This window comes from Clytia hemisphaerica, unplaced genomic scaffold (assembly GCF_902728285.1).
Source record: "Clytia hemisphaerica strain Z4C2 unplaced genomic scaffold, Clytia hemisphaerica genome assembly, whole genome shotgun sequence".
Classification (NCBI taxonomy): domain Eukaryota; kingdom Metazoa; phylum Cnidaria; class Hydrozoa; order Leptothecata; family Clytiidae; genus Clytia; species Clytia hemisphaerica.
In genome coordinates this window covers 1,892,731-1,915,331 of record NW_027104175.1, presented here as the reverse complement: position 1 = coordinate 1,915,331, position 22,601 = coordinate 1,892,731, and the positions used below count along the sequence as shown (strand labels likewise).

The 22,601-nt window shown below is 35.1% G+C and overlaps 1 protein-coding gene across 2 annotated transcripts in view; it reads left to right on the top strand.

Moving 5' to 3' along the window:
* Positions 1 to 2,719: 2,719 nt before the first annotated feature.
* Positions 2,720 to 22,601, top strand: part of LOC136814452 (uncharacterized) — a 792,139-nt gene continuing 772,257 nt past the window's right edge. The window contains exons 1-9 of one of the 2 annotated variants that reach the window (XR_010847638.1): positions 2,720 to 2,822; positions 3,384 to 3,805; positions 4,435 to 4,680; positions 5,760 to 6,220; positions 7,811 to 8,066; positions 8,336 to 8,536; positions 9,899 to 10,122; positions 10,679 to 10,829; positions 11,852 to 12,406. Coding sequence is in view for 1 of the 2 variants with exons in the window: in XM_067071000.1 (XP_066927101.1) it covers positions 3,406 to 3,805; positions 4,435 to 4,680; positions 5,760 to 6,220; positions 7,811 to 8,066; positions 8,336 to 8,536; positions 9,899 to 10,122; positions 10,679 to 10,829; positions 11,852 to 12,339 (2,427 nt within the window). In the remaining variant the exon portion in view is untranslated. Of the gene's footprint in view, positions 2,823 to 3,383; positions 3,806 to 4,434; positions 4,681 to 5,759; positions 6,221 to 7,810; positions 8,067 to 8,335; positions 8,537 to 9,898; positions 10,123 to 10,678; positions 10,830 to 11,851; positions 12,739 to 22,601 lie in introns of those variants that run through there. The other variant, XM_067071000.1, reaches the window with a different exon arrangement.

Sequence of the window (22,601 nt, the reverse complement as noted above, 5' to 3'; positions counted from 1 at the left end):
TCATTTTCATTTGCTAACATTTGTTTTTCTAATTCAAGTAATTTGACATGATTCACATTTTCGATTCCAGACAGCTTCGTTTTGAAATCATTCTCTTTGGCTGCAATTTCTTGGTCTTTCTCTCCCAGTTTTATTTTGAATTCATATTGTTGAGCTGTCATCTCCTTATCTTTCTCGGTCAGTTGTATTTTGAATTCACATTGTTGAGCTGTCATCTCTTTATCATTCTCAGCAAGTTTGTTTTGGAAGTCCATTTTCATTTTCAGCATTTCTTTTTCCAATTCACAATCAGCAACGATTTTCCTAGATCCTAAATCATATTCGTTTTTTAGTTTCAGCAATTCTAGTTTGTGTGTTAGAGTCTGATTATCTTTTTCAAGCTGCACGATTTTCATTCGACTTTCGTTTTCAGATTCGAGATGTTTTATCTTGCTTTCAAACTTTAGTTTCTCGATCTCCCTCGAATGTTCTTCTTTCAATTTTGCGATTTCTACGCTTGAGTCGACTTTTTTGACAACATCATTTCTTCCTTCGGCACTATGCACTGAATCCATTATCTGATAAAACTTCCACCCACAAAACAAAGACCTGACTAAATGTATTAGAGCAACAACCACAACACACTCACAAAGTGTTCTCTAAGCAAAATAAAGTTTCTCTACTTTCTCAATTTTTTTTCTCAAGATGTTTCATGTCTGTTTATTTAATGCCATCGGTGTCCTATTTCACTTAGAACTTCGTGCTGCCGCCAATTAAGAGGAGCGCGAATACAAAGTCTTAGGGTTTAGCGTTAAAAATAAGGGAATAAGGGAATTTCATTTCTGAAAGGGTGCAAAATTCCAAAAGTTACAGATTATGATATCATCATCCAATGGAGTTCAACAAAATATTAGTCTTATTTTAAAATATCAAAATATGACTATAACCGGAATGGACCCTGTCAAAACTAAATTTAAACACTAAGAGAGAAAACTTTTGCCCTAGTAGACAAAATCTAAACTTTTCTTTTTCTCTTCTATGACAGATAACCATTTTCAAATTTTGTGATTTTGCAATGACTGTTTCAAAGGCTTTAAAAGGGACTCCAACAAGCGGAACTTAACACCGATTTTTTGCAGGAGTGAGCCCCAGGAACATTTCCTTTAGTCTACTGACTTTAGCGTAATAAGGGTCAACGTAAAAGGAACCGACAGGCCGGTATAAAAAGGGCCGTTAAGGTACTTAATAAATTTCTGGTTTCTTCGTGTTTTCGAAAGGGTGTTGGTAATTTTTTAGCACTTTATGGTGGCTAGGAATTAGGATACTCTCGGGTACCTAAATAGCCGGGGGCAGCAGGGGGCTGGAAGAAGCAGGGGGAGAGGGTTGGAAAAGATCTCAAAACTTGGGCGTGGAAGAAAAATGTCCCAGTTGGAAATTGGAGGCTAATACAGCAGAATTAGGACAAAAGAGGGAACTTTCAAAAACATTTTCCCAAAAATTAATAAGCAGGGGGGGAGGGTTGGGATAAGAATGTCCTGGGTGGAAAAATCAGCGAGTAAGTTTTTAACGTTTATTTTAATTGAATTTCTGAATGAAGTAAGGTATTTTTTTCAAAAGGGGTATTTTTTTTGGCTAACTGTTCTAGCAGGGTGGGTGAAACTCAAATTTAAAAAACAGAATGAACTTAACATAAGCTGCGATACAACTAATTTTGCTCAATTTGAATTACACCTTATAATGTGTATTGCTTTGAGCTTGAACTTATATGCATTTTTCTGAGTACAATTTCAAGAACACTGTCTCGTTAACTCGTGGGAGAATTGTTTAGCTAGTGGATATTTGAGCTATCTAAATGGTACCATTCGAATAGAAAATCTTTTGTCTGAATACACCTTTTCGACCGTAGCCGCCAATTGCCACGCGGGCATTTTTTATTACCACCCTAAAACCATCCCAGTCTTTTTTTCGCACCTAAAGACAATAGAAAAAAGTGTAAAAAAAGAATTGGGTTTAGGGTGGTAAAACGGACTAAAAAATGCCCGCGCAGCAATCGGCAGCTACGGTCGAAAAGGTGTATTGCCTTCTATATCTTAATGGCTCAAATATCCAGTGGGAAGCTCCAAATTTCAGTTCCTCTCCTAGTGCCTATTGGGTTATTAAAGGTAAATGTAAATTTACATTAGCGATGGAAATTTTAGGTTATCTTATATTGCATTTTATATTGCTGCTGTTTTGAAATCTATAAAGCACCTTTATAGGTTTTGCGGTATTTTCTCATGGAAAATCTTTTTCCCGTTCAGCAATCAAAAGTTAATTACTTCCCCTCTTTCTCAAAACTAGATAAAATCAAAAGGACCGTATTAGACAGGATAAAAATCAGAATTGATTTTTTAAACTCAAAGGGAAGCAATCCTATTAAATGTTAAGCTTTATGGAAAACATCCTACGCGATGCTGCCTTTAAAGCAAATCAAAACATCATTCGATTGCAAAAACATAGGATTATCCTATTGCTTTAAATAATCGCTTCATTAAGTCTTTACCATGTGTTAAAAGTAGGAGTTCAAAATTCACTTAACAAAAATATCCTTTCACAATTACCTACGTTAAGTGGATCCAATTGCTTTATGAGAATGTGCCAACACTCTTTCGATTGCCAACTCTACCAGCATGACACCAAGGAATCTTCTGGTGATTCCCTAGCATCGCCTCATTGTCTGAAAAGGAGAGATGACAAAACAGAAGTTCAATGTGTGCATATTTCTTGTGTGGAGCATTATTGTTAGGATTGTTGGTAGAGCATTAGCTTTTGGTTGGCGTGTGTACAAGAATCTGGTACTAAAGGTATATATTTTCTTAGAGTTCTTGAGTATTCTTAGATACTCCAAGGTCCCGAACCCGTCCCGAATAGTAAGGGGGTTCCAAATAAAAATGGGGAGGGCGGGGTGTCCAAAATTTTACAAATAAACCATAAACAAGGGTAGTAATATTGCCGGGGGACTAAAAAATTTATACCCCTAAAATAAAGAAATTCTATACTAAATTCTGGCTATTTAGACAAATTTAGCTTTTGATAGCAAAAAACATTTTGTTTCTAATAAAAACAATGGGGGGAAGGGGTCCGAAAAATTTTCAAAAATTAATAACCAGGGTAAGACAATTATCCAGGACGTTAGAGTAAAGCCCTTAGCTGAAAATGATATCCTTTCAACCCTTCCTGTCAGTATCAACAATATTTTAGGGTCAATGTCTTTTATAATGTTTTGTTAAATCTTTTAAAGAACTGGAAATACCGCCAATGAATTCTATAGTGAAATTTCAGACTGGAGACTCAAATGTAATTAACAAAACAAGAATTTTAATACAAAATCTTGAGATGAAACCCATTACTTATTTGATTTTCAGGGGAAATTCTATCTGAGCCATCATGAGGTTGGCCCTATTGGTCCTCGCATTGTTCCAAATTCACCAATCAAAATGCAATGAAAACAAGATCAACCGAATACAAACTGCTATCGATGCAGCAACAGTGATTCAAAAAGGTGCCACGAAAAATATCAATGATTTCAACGGTGATGTAACAGCCCTGAAAAATTCCATTGGAAACCATTACTGGAAAGTCAGAAATCCAGCATTAGGTCAGATTCAAAAGGATATTGGTACAGTGAAATCAGCACTGGATACCTTGATAAAAGAGAAATTAAATTGGAAACAGGAGAAGCTGTTGAAGGATATTGTCGACTTGGCTGATACCACGACAAGCGAACATATTGAAGCAAATGAACAGAAAGTAAAAGATTACATTTCGAATGTGCATGAAGTCGAAGGTAAGATTAGATGAATTTTCGTGCGAATAAAACTCGCGGTGAGATTGGCGAAATCCAATCCACGTGAAATTTCCAAGATAAGATTTTCAGCGTAAGATACACTGTAAATAAGCTACTTTTTGGCGTTTGTAGGACCACATTCAACACATTTTTTGCTGATTCGCCAAAAATTAATCAAGAATGATTCGCGACTCTCGCAAAATTAAATCTCAAGAAAATTTATCCGTGAAGTATTTTCCTTAAATTTTTCTAACTTTATGTCCTCGCGTTTATAGACCGTCTCCGTACTTCCTTTAAAAGGTTTGAATATTCGAATATTCCTTTGGCACTTTGAGCCTCAAATTGTTCTCATCCTGTTCTTATTTATAGGATGTATAGGTATTTTAGGCGCAATATTCAATTTTTACTACTTTGACACCTAAATTGCTTAAAATTGAATAATCTTATAGGCTCAACATTGTTGTCAAATTGTTCTTATTTTTTGGTGAGTTTTAGCCTCATTGTTCTTATAAAAGAGAAAAAGTGTAAATGGAACTAAAAGCATCTTTTTCAAAGCTTAACTCTAAAGAAAGAAACTCCATTTCCAACTTTCCAAACATAATCAACAAATTCAACAAACTCTGTATTAGGTGGAAAACTTGAACAACTTGCTGAAAACGCTGTCAACAAGCTTGATGAATTACAAAAGAAAGATAAAGAGATTTCAAATCTTCAAGACAACCTTGAGAATCTGACCATTGAAGATCCAGAAATCAAGAAGCTTAAGGAGACATTGTACTTGATCACCAGACAGATACAGAACATGCAATTCAATGAAGAAGAAAAAACAAGAAGTGATGGAAATTCTGGAATCAAACAAATCAGGACAAGAAATGGTAAGTATATTATACGGTGATAAGCGAATATCTAACACTTTAACACGTCCCATACTAGATTCCTTTCTCACAGCCCCAGTGGAACTTTTTTCTCAGTGGGGATGAAAATTTCCATCAAAATCCCAATGGGGATAGAGATTCTATTGTTCCAAGGATAAAAAATCCAGTGGGATAGTTTTGGAGTGCAATTTTTGAACATGGGATTTCGAGTGGGGATGAAATCAAAGTCAATTTCCCAGTGGGGCTGAAATTCAAGGGTATTTTTCCACCGTTGGCTAAATTTTCCAGTGGGACTGGTGTCCCAGCAGGTCTGTGAGACAGGGGTGTTATACTGCGTATCAGCGCATAAGTGGATTTTGAGAACTTTAATGCGACTTGTTTACAAACCAAATGGACCAAAAGAAAACCCAGTGAGAATATACTCTAAAATTTTATCGACAAGGAAAAGCCATATTTAAGTCTCACCCTTATGTAATAAATCCTACAAATAAAAACAAGAGATATTCTTCCCTTTTGAGGTTTGACATTTAGCTTCTTGCAGGCTAAAATTAGAAAAATATTAGAAAAATCTCAGCGGACTGATGTTGCCACAATTTCTAAAAACTATGATACAATTCCATAGAAAATACAATCTTTATCACGCTCAAGTAGAAAACATTCGATATAACACTTAGGGTGTTTTTACACTGACGGCTTAAGCTAACATAGATGATTAACGAAACGTTTACCAAAATGATAAATAGCCCAAACTATTCATATACCTTATCGGCCAAAACTTAGTCGGCCCTAAGTGACTAAATTTTGGCTTGGTGACTAAAATTAGGGCCGACTAATAATTAAGACCGACTAATAATTAAGGCTGACTAAAATTAGGGCCGACTAATAATTAAGGCCGACTAAAATTAAGGCCGACTAAGTTTTGGCCGATAAGTTAATTTTTGGATGAAAAGAGATGGTTGCACGTTAATTGTTTTCTTTTCAGAAAAATTTTGTATTACCCAAAGCAACACAGGAGAAAATCGAAAAATAATTTGTTTATTGCACGTATTTCCCTCAAATCTCTCTTTTTTATATTATAGCTGGTGGAAAAACTTACCATTCAAGTTCGCACACTGGACGTTCTTTTGCTTCCATCCATGACCATTCAAACAATAAGAAAATATGCGGTATGGGTGAGTTCATCGGCGTTTTAAACGGCGTCGAATTCCGTACACGTCACAACGATTACGCATTACGTTCAGCCGCTCATAATGATAAAAGATATGAAGCAACAAAAGAGCTAGAATTCCCAGACGTTCCGCCACGTGTTTTGAAAAAAACTACGGTAGCCGAACAAATTACAGAAATGAAAGAATGGTTTAAAGCATTCAAAAATCAAGATTATAGCAACCGTGATTATCGTAAATATTTCAAACCGATTTTGTGTTACTTGGAAGGGGCCTGGACACGACCAAAAGATGACAAAGGGGGTATTGATGAACCTTTCGAATCGGATCGACATTCTATTGATGCGAAATCTTGGTTTGAGCTTCAAAATAAGGTGTGAATATATTCTTACTATCTGCTTGGTATGAGCTTCAAAATAAGGTGTGAATATATTCTTACTATCTGCTTGGTATGAGCTTCAAAATAAGGTGCCAATATATTCTTACTATCTGCTTGGTATGAGCTTCAAAATAAGGTGTGAATATATTCTTACTATCTGCTTGGTATGAGCTTCAAAATAAGGTGCCAATATATTCTTACTATCTGCTTGGTATGAGCTTCAAAATAAGGTGTCAATATATTCTTACTATCTGCTTGGTATGAGCTTCAAAATAAGGTGTCAATATATTCTTACTATCTGCTTGGTATGAGCTTCAAATGTGTCAATATATTCTTACTATCTGCTTGGTATGAGCTTCAAAATAAGGTGTCAATATATTCTTACTATCTACTTTTCTCTAAGGTCCCGAATAGTAGGGGGGGGGTCTGAATAAAAGGGTGGGTCCGAAATTTTTGCAAAATATAATAAACGGGGGGGGGGGGTCTGAAAATATTCAGTGAAGTTTCCTTTTACCTTTTACCAAAATTCGAACGTTCGAAATGGATTAAGCCTGATTTACACTTCAACTCAAAAACAAAAAACTAGAAAATTAATTAGCGGGAGGGGGAAGTCTATTCGGGACCTTGAGTATCCCTTTGTTTGGGAGACCCAACCTTATCTTCTCGCTGCAAATGCTGAAACCCCCCGGATTTACCAATTTTACCCCCCAATTTTAGGTTTAAAGCCCTCTGGAATTCTGAATTCTTGTTCAATTCTGCAACCCTCATGGGGGTATACGGTTTTATCTTTCAAAAGCCCTTTCGAGTGATCACCTTATTCAATTTCTACTTTTAACACAATTCTTGGTCAAATGGTATAAGAGATTATAGTTGATTCCCTCTAATTCGATCTTCAGACAATGAATTTTCTTCCCCAATAAAGATTCGAATTACGGAGAGTACTTTAAAAGATTTTCCAGTTGAAGGGACCAATGTATTAATTAGCTCGAATTACAGAAACATTATGAATAGGAGAGAGTTGACAGTATTCTCTTAATACATCGTTAACAACCTCGTGTCTAGCATAATGTTCTTAAAATTTACATTAACCGCCTTAATGGATTGAGAATTTTAGAATCGTTTAATGGACATAGGGCACTTCTCTCACTGGGCAATTTTTCTGCTAATTATTCCATGCGGGATGGACAGTCCCCCGGGTTTATAATACGAGAGCGAGCGTCCTGTGAGTAAGGATTTCTTATCAATATACATTGATGCTTCTGAAAACCTTGTGGATATCGCAAACAAATGAAAAAAAATAACAATATTTCACAAGTTTACCCTAAGAATGCATAAGCTTCAATTCTGAACTTAGATATTTACTTATTAGCAATCTTTCCCTCATAACGTTGCCAATAAAAACTAAAAATACAGTTGATTATTCTTAAGGATTGTTACAAAGCGCCGTTTCTTCCAAGATAACTTGACGACGGACATACATCAAAACAAACAGCGACATGCTATGAAAGGACCGAAAATGCTGAGCCAAAAATGTGAATCATTCTGAAATCTCTGCAGCTAAATTTCCATTCGAAATTTCTTATAGATTCGTTTCACATCTTATTCTGGAACCAAAGACTTATTAGAGAATCTAGCATGGTTGCCAACTTCAATCTTTGGATTTGACGAGAACAAGAAACCTAAGCTAGCTCAATGGAACTACCGTATCCTATGTCATCCTTTGTCTAAAGACTTACCAACAAGCTATTTGAAACCCATTATGGATCCTCATTCTCAAAAAATGAATGGCTGGAACGACGAGAAATTCTTAAACACCAGAGCTATTCGTTTTAATATCGAAGGTATGAACAATATTATCATATATCATAATGAAAAAAATGAAAAATAGGCTAAATTTAAGTCATCCAGAGTTGCAACTCAGTAGGTACGAAACGTTAAATCAACGTCTATTTAACGTCCCTAACGTTCATAAAACGTTAAATGAACGTGAAAAAATGTTGTGTACCGGCTTGGAAGATTATGAGCAATATAATTCAGCGGGGTTTTTAACTAACAGGGGTTCTAAAAGGGTGGTGCCTTGAACATAGCATTCCATTTTTTTATATAATAGGCGTGGATCGCAACGGCAAGTGGAGGGATCACCCACAAACATATAACCTCATGGATGAAATGATGGAAGAAATTCCTGGCAAAGATAATTATGGTGGGAATGTATCAGCAAGTTCTTTTGATTCTATTGCAATGAGTGCAAACCCTTCCAAAAGTGGACAACCATTAAACGGAGCTTATTACCATCGACCCTATAAACTATGTAAGAATTGATCTTTTTTGTTTTTAAGTTTTAGTTAGTCTGTGACCACGCAGACGGAAGCGACCCAAAGGCTCTTCTTTCGATAGCTAGCTACCCAAAGGTAGGGGAGAGCGCCACTCTTTCTCCCTGGATTGTTCCACCTTCCCTTGATCCTTCCCTTAATTGCTGAGCATCAAGCAGAGAGGCGTCAAGTACAATGTAGGGAATATTTGGTATGACCCAGCTGGGGATTGAACCTATATCCTTGCGCAACGTAGGCGGATGCTTTACCACTGTACTACGGTCACCTTTTTAGTTGTCTGTAAACACACCTGAAAATCTACGGAAATTTCAAAATTAATTTCCGAACACTACATTATACACGTGAGGTACACTCTTGTGTAGAGAAGATTTTCAATAAAATTATTATCTTTGTTAAAGGGTGCATATCTGTGTGACATAGATAATAAGGCTTTGTTGTAGCAAAAACCTTTTTACTGCATCGTCCTTATTATCTGACCATTTGGAAATCCACCTCCCAAGGATATGATGTAAAATTTCAATTTATTACGAACCAGGTTAAAAAAATCAAGATATTAAAATCTGAATAACATATTCTAAGGCTTGATGTTAGCAGAATTTTATTTGTTAGTTCGCTATAACTTTGATCCTATTTGCGCATGACTTCCTCTTTATCTAGCTTTAACCGAATCATACGAGGCTATCTAGCACTAGAATATCTCTGGTAAATTCCCCGATCTTTTTTACAAATTTAAGCTTTAGAACACCCTGTGTCCAGCCCCACCGGAAAATTTCATTCCCGTTGGGAAAATATCCAGGAATTTCAGCACCTCTGGAAAATTGACTTTGATTTCATCCCTATTCGAAATTCATGATTAAAAATTACACTCCAAAACCATCCCCACTACATTTTTTAACCTTGGAGCAATAGAAATACTATCTTTATTGGGATTTCAATAGGAATTTTTTATCCCCACTGAGGAAAAAAGTTTCACCGAGGCTGTTTAGAAAGTGGTGTTTTAGAAAAAGAAATTTCCGATGGAAAAAGGAGAGAAAGTGTGCGCGATTGAAATCACTGTATCATTAATAATAAACACACTAAAAACTAATAAACAATAAATACACCTTTTCGACCCTAAAAACGTCCCAGTCTTTTTTTACTACAGTATTGTCTATAGGTGCGAAAAAAAAAGGATTGGGACGGTTTTGGGTAGTAAAACGGACCAAAAAATGCCCGCACAGCAATTGGTGGCTACGGTCAAAAAGGTGTATTTCCATATAAATATTCTGAATTTCATTATTCAGAACTTCCATTTATTTCATCATATGATCGATACCTTTTATTCCCTCGGTATAATGTAGCTAAAAAAGATGCCATGGGTACAGATTCAACGCAGCGTGGTTATTCAGATCGTTTGTACATGGCCATGAACAGTCAAGAGAGAATCGCTGGTCAAACTTACACAGATAAAGATGGAAACGAAGTGGAGACCAAAGTCAGTTACGCTATCCCCATGGAGATCATTTACTTGACGCCATTAGCTAAATGGAATCCTTATGATATCCAATACTCAGAGGACCCAAAGGTAAAAATTCATTTTTATTCATCCTTTTCTGATTCTGATACCACTTACGATAGACCTTTTCATAACTTACGTCAAGAACATCACTTGCCTCGTATTCAAACAATTACCATGGTGATTATGTCCCTTGAGACATTAATTGATCTTTTTATGAATAAAAAGTAGTTTTATCAAAATCCGCTGGGAGTTAATCACCATGGCAATATTTTCAAAACGAGGCAAGTGATGTTCGTAACGTAATTTGTCTATTGTATATATCACATCCATCAGTCAAATCAAAAAGTGGTGTATAAGTGGCTTTGGGTACGAGATTGCATTCCCCTGGGAGGGATACTGTAGGCTATGATTGTCAAAATCCGAGAAAAGATTGGGTTTTCGAGGCGAGTTTACAGTTACCTTATTACACGAATATTACTTGGCAAGTATTCAACGGCATCAATAAATAAATAAATTTTTGTTGCTTCTTGCCTGTGACCCATCCAAATATTCAAGCTTTAATATTCAACGGCCTTGAAATTAACACAATTTAAAATTGTTTTCTTCATTCATTCATCACCAGGCCACCGGGTCAGGCAGCAAAGGCAATCCATACAGTCACTCGGATCAAAGAAACTTTTTCCACACTCCTGCATCCTTCTTCACTGGTGTTGGCGAATCTGATGCTGCTGATACTTCTAAAACTGGTGGTGTATGGATCAAGAACTCAACAGGTACGAATAAATTCACATTTTAAGTCCAAACGTGTTGTTATTGACCAAACTCGTTCCCGGTCCCTTAGTTCGCTTTTAACTAATCTCGGTAGTGCTCACGAAAGTACCGACGCCCATCTGCCGTATGTATCACAGTCACTGTGAACATAAAATGTGATAGCGAGCCGAGGTTAATTAATCAGAGACTAAAAAGTGACAACTGGTACAAGATCTTAAACCAATACCTAACCCTATTCTAGGGGCGGTTCAAAACTAGGGGGGGGGCTGACCACCCCTTAACTTTTAATCTGGTGGGTCTTTTCGGATGAAATTTGGCACACAAGATCCTTGTCACATAAGTTAACTTTTGACAGGAAGTTTTTTTGACGATGTGACTCATCATGCCCAAAATGAGCAAAAACCGAAAATTTCCTTTGATCTTATAACTAGCTATTGTGATTTAACAAAGGCACTAAGAACAATAAACGAGAATGCTTTTTCAAAACAATGAAAAATTAAATTGAATCTCGTCAATATATGAAGTGAAGGTAGAGAGTCTACCATCATGTTTCCCTAACACCCTGCCGGTTCTTGGGATTCGAACACAGCCCATTGCGGTGTAAGTTCGTGATCGAAATGTGCTTCCAGGTAGGGTTTAGGGAAATATTGTGATAGACTCTCTACCTTCACTTATATATCACTCTCTCTCTCTCTCTCACTCTGGCTGATAATCGAAATGAGCTTAGTAAAGCTCAAATTGTAGATGTAGAACGATAAACTCGGTAGACATTTTATCATTAACATAATTGTTAACTAAATTTAGAATAATTTAACTCTGGCAATGGAATCTTGTTTTTGAGAATCTTGAGTGGAAGTTCTTTCATGAAATACAGATTTTAGCTCTTGAAGGAGCTGAAAGAAAGTGCTGTAATCGTAATGAGTATTCATTGTCCGTTTGGAAATTCAGGGTCTTAATTATCACAATTTTTTTCAATGCATTTTGTCATAGTTACCTCAAAAACTGTTATTTATTCTTTAAACAGGTCACACGGTGAATACACAAGCTTCTGGTGTTCGAATCATGTCCCCAGAGATTGCTGACATTGAAGGTATCATTAGACAACGATATCCCATCATGCCCATTTATGGTGAAGGAAACACTATCTGGAAACGTTTGAATGCATTCGAAGATTCGTTGGACGGTTATGTAACCAAAGTTACCAACGATGATGTTTACTTCCAAATGGGTGTATCACATGCTGAAACGACTGGTGATTCTGAGAAGGATATAACTGAACATAAACACACGATTCAGATGAGTTTGAAGAAATTCAAAGCAATGAAAGCTGACCCGTCTTTAAGACATACGGTAACAACAACCAAAGCTGTTCGACATTCTCATGTATTGGTGCTTTATTATGATACAGTAGATGAGAAATTGAAGATTGAAGAGTGCGATGCCAAACCCAAAGGAGCTGGTGACTACGTTTGTTTTGATAAACATTTCACTAGCCTCACAAAACAAAATTGAGAACAAGAATGGAATATTTAAATGCTGCCAGCACCATAGATTTATAAAGCCCGAAGGGCTAGATGTCGTGCTTTAAGCAATCGCAGGCAAAAAAAGGTGAATATTGCAAGAAATATTGTTGTTATTGTTTTCAAAAATCCCCGAAGCTTCTGATTGGTCGAGCGCTGAAATTCTTTGTAATGTCACGTGACCTAGGTAGAATTTTCTACCTAACCACGGCACACTCTAGCCCTTCGGGCCTTATAGATCTATGGCTAGCACCTGAACAGAGAGGAAATTACTATAAAATATACTTTAAGTATGATAATGTACTCAGGCTAATATTTCTCCATATCAAGGTACTTTATTGAAAAAAAATTAGTTGTTTTAATTAACGAACTGTAAAAATTATTACAGCTAGTATGTTTAATATTTCGTTATTGTGTAATATGAAGAGGAAAGAAACAAATCATTTCTTTGTTAAGACTTTAAACTCCGGTAGAATTAGGTTTTCAACTTAACCCTATTATTATCCAGCTTTTCGAGGGTTGCTATTCTCAAGGGGAATTTTCGTAACCTTAAAAAGACACGACAAAGGGAAATTCCCGACCCTTGCAGAAACTATTAATGACCTATTGTTGTTTTTGTAACTCTTGAAATTTGGAGAAGGTAAAAACCCCACCCTATGCAACGTTACACGCAGTACATTTTTTGCCAAGTAAGTAAGCAAGTCAGTCTGCGATCCGAAGGCTCCCGTTCCACTAGCTATCTAATGGAAGATAGGTGAGGGCGCCACTTCTTTCCCCTTAACCCTCGCTCTTTTGTTGCTTAGCATCAACAAGAAATGCATTAATTACCATTTTGTACTAAGTACGAAGCCGGGACGAAGCCTTTTGTATGACCTAACCAGTGATTGAATCCACGATTAAACGCACAATACTATAGCCGGACGCCCTCTCATCATATACTACGGTCACTTTTGCATAAATTTACATAAAATCCACAAATTGGAAAGGAAATGGAATTACTGCATACAATGTTCTTAATGAAAGTAGCCTATGCAAAGTGCTAAGGAATCACCCGTATCATAGAACTAAAATTGAGTTTTGCTTTAAATTTTTCTCAATCTAAAATCTAATTTTCCTTTACTTTTTTGAATGGTTAAACTTCAAAGATTTTTCTTTTATAAAGATTGTCCCGTATTGCAACTACTTCCGTTCTCGAAAGTGGGAAAAAATCTTAAATCTAATACATGACTTTTTATAAGAATATCCAAAATTAATTTTTTTTTGGATATTCTTAACTTTTTGAATTTCAATCCTAAAGATATTCTTAAAGTAGTCTCATTTTTATCATTCTTTTGGTATTCTTATGTACCCCAAAGAAATTTTGGGTGTTTGAGAGTCGAAGAAAGCCTCGCAAAAATGTTCTTAAAACTTTGGCTATCGAAAGCTAATTTTCATATCGCTCGCATGACTAAAGGGTTAATCTCAAAACAAGTGACTTGAAAAATTGAAAATATTTCTATTATTCTGTTCTGTTCTTGACCTTTTTGTCATAGGAAAACATTGGATATTCCTCTGTATGACAAATAACGAATGTAAATTTTAAAGGTGAACAACACCACAATAAAATTTTGTAAGATATACTAATTTTGAGATTGAGCCTTACTGAGGCTCCCCCAGTTGACCCTCAATTCACGTATTCACGCACAAAATTTTACCAACTCACGTATTCACGAGCAAAAAAAACAAAATTCACGTATGACGTGTCACGTCAGCCCCTGGGGGAGCCCCCTTACAGTAAGCCATGTAAGCGACGCTATATAGTTTGTTCTCATAAAAAACATGTAAAAAGTGGAGAAAAAAATCTGAAATCCAGTCAAGGGATTGGCGATTAGTGTGATTACACCTACACAAAGAGGAAATATTAAAATGATAAGATAATAGGTTTGTTTATTTTGATTGTAAATAAATAAGTCAATTAGACACTAATAGTGATTGGTAAAATCCAGGATATAAAATTAAATTACCAATTTTCAATATTTTCATTAGGCTGAAACCTACCTGTGTTTTGATTTTCAATGATTACTTTAAATGTTTTAATGATTAATTAGGCGTTAGATTGAAAGATTTCTTCTTATCTTATCTTAGAATCTGATTATTTCCAATACAAGCTTTTTTTTATAAGAATGGTGTTAAACCATTTCATCATGGATATTCTTAATTTTTTTGGGAAAATCATCCTTAAATATTCTTACAGCATTCTTACAGGTTAGGAATTCTAATTCAGACTAGATTAGGGGGGGTTTCAGGAGTCTTAAATACCGTCATACCGACAAAATTTTGGGTCAAATACCGTAATACCGTCGGTGAAGGAAGCCTAATACCGATACCGATATTATATTTATGTTTTTTTTTTCGAAAATAATGAATTTTCAGTTATCAAATCTATTGTGTAGTAACAAATTAGAAACTGTACAAACAAGTCTTGTACTTTATGATGCCCCCCCCCTTTAAATTTTTCGAAAATTCTCGCTCTCCTTTGTTATTGAAAAATGGCCTTAGCTTAATACGCCATTGTTAGCCAAGTATGCCTTCACAATTTTTGATACCCTGAGTATCAGAGGTTAAGTTTTCAAAGAAAATAGTAACCTCTGAAGACAAATAATAGAAATTTTATCGCGCATGTGTCAATCTAATCACTGTAGAAAAAATCAAAGATGAAGAGCAAATATTACCATATTAATGTCTAGCAGACTGTATCAATATGCAGTTTACTATTTACGAATTCCCCAGAAACCTCCAAGTGTAGTTGAAATGAGTTTATTTCGAAAGAAATCTTTTACATGATCCCCAAATGTATAACAGTAATTACTAAACTTTTAATTATGGAAATGTCACTTTAATTGAATCGAAATAATAGACAGACTTTATGTTATGATTCTCTATCACTGACTCTTTTTACAAAGCATTGATGACTTTTTGTAAGTTGTGTTTTCAACGACGGGAATAAAAATATCGACTATGACGCTCATCCAAGATCTTGGATGGTCGTCATGGTTACTTTTGTCTTCGCTGATTGCGCGATGAATAGAATCTCGATTCGTCGGCACAGCGTAAATATATGATTTTGAGCTGTGCTTTTCACGGTAAATTTTTGATTTTATTTAACACTGACCATTTGTTGGCAAAAATATGGTACGGCGAGCGACGTACCTGCCGTACCCGGTGCGGCGTTCCAAGAGTTTCGCCCAAGAAAAATTTAAAATTTAAAATGCCTAGATTGCCTGAAAACGCATCATGTGCATCATGATCATATTTTTTAATCGTTCGATGCTGCACAAAGATGTTTTTAGAACTACCTACTTTTACTGATTATTGAAGGAGTAAATACCGCCTTTACTGTCTCTAAGTTACTGCAGTATCAGTGCATTGTATTGTAGTTAGTAGCAATATAAGTGAATACGGAGAGACGACCATATTATTTAGTGATGACGGAGAAAATTTTATCTTGACTCATTCGTTGGATGCAGTATTTTCATCACAAAAGTTGTCATTAAAAAAATGCGCCCGCGGAAAAATAACGAAAATATTTGTTTAGGTAGATATCATAATGTTTTGCTTATTTTGAATAACCTCACCATGACAATAAAGGACATCCTAGATTGTGCGAGCGAAGCGAGCAAGAACATTTTACTGGTTAAATAGTGGAATAGACTTATCTTTTTTGAAAATTTTTCTGCATGAAACTTGTGAAGAAACTAAAAGGTAAATAGTTTTATACCGAAATAAAGGTTTTTATTGATAAAAATATCGAAATACCGACAAAAAAAACAGGCAATTTACCGATACCGGTAGAAAATGAAATACCGTAATCCCGTCTTTTTTTTTCTTAATACCGATTTACCGGGGGTAAAAAGGTCCAATACCGTCATACCGTAAAAGTGAACCCCCCCCCCCGATTAGATTTGCTTGATTAGCAAAATTCCATGATGGTGGTATTCTTAGCATTATCAGGGGGGGGGTCATGCAGTTATTATATAAACACTATGACAATTACTACCGTGGTGGTATATAAACCAAAATTTGGGAAAACAGTTACTCCACCAGTGGACTAACTGCAACATGGGTGGTGCCTAAGCCCAAAATTGTTGATTTTGGTAGGATATGGTGTACTAAGTGAGCACATTTTTCAATTTTTCACTTAAAATTTTAGGTTTTTAAAAATTCCGGAAGTAAAAAAATTCAAAACAGTTTTTTCAAAAGTCAAAAAAAATCACAAAATTTTTTCTTCAATCAAGGCATGAAAGATATTTTAACAAACTTGGAAAATAATTGAGATATTTAACTCTTGAATGGTCGTTAATAAGACGAACCCAGTAAAATGGTATCAAAAATGAGGAATTCAGTGAAAAAATTGCCAAATTTGGCACTTTTGGGGGTGGTATACACCAATTTTGAGGGTAAAATCAGTTAGTACACTATGGAATAACTGCAAGGTGGTGTGGTGTCTGTAGAAAATGTCCAAAATTGCAGTTACTCCACATAGTGTCAAGGAGTAACTGCAAGACCCCCCCTGGCATTATTCTTATTTTTTTTGCCATTTTCATCATGGACATTCTTATAAAAAAAAGTGTGTACACGTTTTTTTATAAAAACAAACTATATAAGAACATAAGGCTTCGATGATAAAAATGTTAAGAACAAGTTAAGAACATTTTAAGGCTTTGCAGACTCTAGAACACCGAATATCATAGGAAAATGGATTAAAATCCTCAAAAAACTGTAAAAATAAGAACATGTTAAGAACATTTTTAGGCTTAAAATTCCAAAAGTTAAGAACATCCCAAGGCTTCAAAAATGTTGGATGTTCTTATAACAAAAATGTAAAGATATTGTAGGGGAAGAATGCGTTTGCAGAAAGAGCTTTTCGCGTATAAAGCGAATTCGCGAAATTTCTGTATTTACAAAATAGACAGATATTTGCAACATATCAATAAGTGAAGACATACGACAATGATTTTTGAAATTAGAGTTCAATGTTGTTTTTTTTTGAAATCCAGAACTTCAAACTGGCATAAAACCAGTACCAATGTAGCTTAAGAGTTAGGCAATACTTTTAGTACCATTTGGAAGGTATTTTATTCCAAAAAGCTTTCGATTTATGTTATTTATGTTCTTTAATCAAGTGGTAAGGAGTTATAACCTTAAGTCTGACACTTGGTATATTGGCTAATTTTGGACGTATTTAGTCACATTTGCCTATAAGTAACATAATGTACCCAAAATCTTTCTTTAAATGTAAATCTTTGCAAAACATGAAGAGGAAATTCGAATAATCTGCAGCCTGCTGAACAAAGTCCAACGAAGAAGACCTTTGTCCTTTAATTGCATCCATTGGTCACGTGTTTGATACTTTTTCAACATCTTCGCATTCTTAATAAGTAGATCATTTTAAAGATTTATTTCTACGAATCAGGCAAAAATCAATAGAAAAATGGCACTGAGAATGCAAATCTTCGTCAAAAATTTAGCAAATTTACAGTATATATTTACGCCGAAAATTAGATTTTAGGAATTTCGCATGAATATAATTTCAAAAGTTAGCAATTTTTACAAGATTTTTCGATGTTTAATTTTCACGAAAACACAAAGAAGAAAATAAATGCAGTATCTGAAAGAGTTAATTTTCTTCCGATAGCGAAATACCCTATTAGGCAAGGCCAATTTAATATGTTGTTTTACGGGCCAAGCTACCCAAAAAAAGAGGGTCGGTCAGCAGGTCGGCGGAAAAATAAAAATGAAAGTAGAATTTCATCTATAAAATCTCCTAAAAAAGCAGCAAAAACTACTATATCTTGACAAAAATGCACAAAAAATGAAAATGAAAAGACACAGAATTTATGGATGAAATGAAAAATTAAACATTAAATTCTCAAAAACTTGGAAAAACTAACAAAATTTTGAAAATTTGGCATTCTCTAAAGCAATGAAAATAAAAATGTACTGCCAACATCAATTTTACTTTTATTTCGATTTTTGGAATTTCAGGATCGGTCAAGCCCGTAAAACAACTAATCAAATTGGTCTCACTTTAGCAGCATTTAACAAGCTAGCCCTTCCTGAATTTCCGTCGTTTCGGCTATGATTCCACTTTACAGACTAATATTCCACTTCAAAAAACGAGCAGTACTCCGAGGTAGTTGAAAAATGGGCTTAGGAACGTTTGCAAGCTATTTTATATAAACTATTTTCGGTATCTCTAGATAAAAGGCCCGGCGGAACAACCATAAGAGTGGGGACGCTGAAGGCCAAAAATGAGGAATTTGTAATTTGTAATTTCATTGGCGCAAAAATGTGGAGGCTGGAGTCTCCCCAGACTGCCCGCTTCCGCCGAGCCTGTTCATGATAGCCAGTTACCTGAGAAAAAACGTCCAAAAGTGACTCGAATCTTGGTCTGGGAAGTATAATCTTAGCCGAGAAGACGGTTTAAGAAGAACGGCTTGGTCAAATGTTCAATAACATATACAGTTGACGCTCTCTAATTTGATTTTGAAGGGGAATGGAATTTCATCGAATTAGGGAGCTTATCGAATATGTTTATGAGAGTTTCTTGTTGACGGGGACTTTAAATTTCATCGAATAAGGAAGCGTATCGAATAGTAGAACGTTGAATTAGAGAGCGTCAACATATACATATCAATGTCCTCATACCAAACATGTGTTGTGCACGTGTTTATAAAAAAATTCGTTTTATAACTCGCTTTTTAAAGCGCATCTAATTATCCTGTTTTTTTGAACGGTAAATTGGGGGCTGTCAGATTGTGTCAAATTATATCTATGTTACATAATGACGGGGTTAGAGACCCATTTGTGCAGAGTATAACGTCTTTTATAAGAACAAACTATAGAACACAAGGCTTCGATAGCCAAAATACTAAGAACAACTTAAGAATATTTTGCAGCTTCACGGACTCTAAAATACCCAATTTCGTTGAAAATTGCACAAAAAAATACTCAAAATGGTGAAAATAAGAACATTTTAAGAACATTTTCAGGATTAAAAATCAAAGTAAAGAACATCCAAAAAATTTTGATGTTCTTATAAAAAAACTTGTAGCAGACGGGTAATTGATTGTGAAATAAAAAAAAAAAGTGTTTTTCATAAGAACATAAGACTCGGCCACATTTAAGAGCTACATAATTTGAAAGTCCAAAAGTGGTTAATGAGAAGTATAAAAATAGTGATAAGAACAAAATCTAGCGCGAATTTCGTCGTAAGAATATGACTGACCACCACGGCTTTTTGCGATATTATGGCAAATTTCAGCCTTCACGAAATATTGAAATTAAATGTTTTTTTTCTAAAACCCCAAGAAAAATGCTAGAAATCTAAAAACCGATGAAAAGTGACTGTTTCGCGAAACTTTGATAACACAAAAATTCTAAATTTTCAATTCGCCCAAACTCATCCATAATTGAGCTCCCCCCCCCCAGTGTTCACGATATCACGCATTTTTTTGTCTTTAATCACGATCACGAAAATCTGCAAAAAAATGGCTAATCACGCATCCATTTGAAAAAGTCCAAATCACGTATCACGGCTCAAAGATTTTTTAAATCACGATCACGTTTTGACCTCTCAACGTCATCACGCCAACCGCTTGGGGGAGGGGGCTCATAATTTGTGGTCTTTAATTAAGCAACAAAGCTTATAAATAAATAATTCACAATAGAGCATTCCATTCTAATGTTTTTCAAGAAGAATCGCCCATATAAATATTTGAAACTCAAAATACATTAATTGCCTTAATTTAATTTAATTGATTCATTTTCAATTTTCTACTTTGTTATGAATTTCGATTTTCTTGCTTTTGAGCAGAAGAATGTCGTCAAATAATTAAATGGAATTAGCCCGTTATTTTAAACAGGAAAATACAAAATAAATTAACCTATCCTAGCAGGGCATGCTAACCAGTGGCGTTGTGGCAGGGGGGGCCGGGGGGGCCATGGCCCCCCCAGCGGAGCTTTTTTGAAGGGGCGCCGAAGAGCAAGGGGCGCCAAAAGAGATTTTTTTAAACGCCCCAATCTTAAAAATCATACTTTATGCGCCTTAAATTGCGCCCAGGACCAATTTTACTGAGATAATTTTAAAATACTTGCAATTTTTTTCGCTCGCTTCGCTCACAATACAGTTAATTGGTAACTTCTTTGCTGTCTAGCTAATTTACAAGTTTTTTTTGTGTACAATATAGCATTATTAAATGAAAAGCTAACTGCGTTCAGAGACGAATCTGCTGACAACAATATTGAAATCATAAAACATCAATTTTTTCGCTCGCTTCGCTCGCATAACACATTGTTTCTTTAAGTTTCTTTTCACTCTAGGAAGTGTCAAATTTGTCTATTTTTTTTTAGTGATTTAGGGTATCTTGGCAGTTGATTTAAAAAAATTTTCTAGTCGGCCCCAACCATGGGGGGGGGGTCTATTTTTCCCTTTTCCATTCATCAAAGATAAATCTACTCTTCTCCACTAAATATTTCCTTCCTCATTATGCCTAGGCAAATGAATTTGGTAAAAGTTTAGAAAATGATGGGTGGGGACACCACTTTGAAAAATTGGAGGGGGGGCGCCATTTAAAAAAAATTGACTTTGGCCCCTCCAGAAAAATTTTCCCACAACGCCACTGACTAACTCATGACCACACCTGATGCCAGACTTTGGTCTTCATCTATCCACACTCCATTACGCTAAATTTGTATTTTTGTCGGTTTTGGTTTTCATTTTTGTTGAGTTTGTTTTGTTGCTGTTCTGATTTGTCGGTTTGCTACTTTTGTCCTTGTCACGTTTGAGTTGGTGATATGATTTCTTTTCTGGTTTGAATGTTTTTGACTTTTAGCTAAACATGCTTGTTTCTGAATTTTAATTCGCTTGTTCAAATATATTCAAAGAAAAATTCGCTTAAAATGAGGCTCATTTTCAATTTTCTACTTTGTTATGAATTTCCGTTTTCTTGTTTTGGAGCAGAAGAATCTCGTCAAATAATTAAATGAAATTAGCCCGTTATTTTGAACAGGAAAATACATTAACCTTGCTACACGTAATTTTTTAAATAAGAACAAACTATATAAGAACATAAAGTTTCGATGGTCAAAATGTTAAGAACAAGTTAAGAACATTTTAAGGCTTTGCAGACTCTAAAATAGCCAATTTCTAAAGAAAATGGGACAAAAATGCTGACAAAATGGTGAAAATAAGAACATGTTAAAAACATTTTAGGCTAAAATTCAAAAAGTTAAGAACATCCTATGGCTTCAAAATTTTTGGATGTTCTTATAAAAAACGTGTATATTCAAAGAAAAATTCGCTTAAATTGTATGTAATTTCATTCTTTCAGAATTGATTGATAATGTCCAACCAAGAATAGTTTTTAACCCATCGAGCAAAACGCAAATTTATGATGTAGCCCTCTGGATTTCACATTCACTGACCTCTATTTATTTTTGACTTCTTTTGATAGAAACTTGTACTATTAAGCAGAATTCAATCAAATCAGTTTTCGCAAGATTTGATTTCGACAATTTGTTTTCGCAAATTAGCCAAAAATTTGTTTGGAGTGGCCCTGTCCACAGTGTATTTTATGCTAAAAACCTGACAGAAATTTCGTGTGTATCTAATTTTGCGAATCAGAGATTTCACGTGATTTTGCAAGCTTTATTTCAAGAAAATTGCAAAATTGCGAAAATGCGAAATTAAAAAATATCATGAAAACTTATCAATGGCAAAAAAACAGCCAGGGATTATATTTGGACCAATTTCAGCAAATTATTCAAAAGACAAAGTGAAAAAAGCCTGCACGTTGTTTTTTTATAAGAAGAAATTATATAAGAATATAAATAAGGCTTCGATGGCCAAAATGTTAAGAGCAAGTTAAGAACATTATAAGGCTTTGGACAGTCTAAAACACCTGATTTCTTAGAAAAACGAATAAAAATACTCACAAAATTGTGAAAATAAGAACATGCTAAGAACATTTTTAGGCTTAAATCTCAAAAAGTTAAGAACATTCAAAGGCTTCAAGAATTTTAGCTGTTCTTATAAAAAAAGCGTGTACTTCTTAAAAAGCTTTCTGATATATTTTTCATAGTTGGAAAGCTTCATTGAAGAAGGCAAGCAATCTAACTAATTGATACTTCTATTTTGTTTTTGATTAATTGAATTACAGGTTGCCAAGCGACCCAACGTATTTCGAGGTAATAATATGAAAACAAACCAAAACA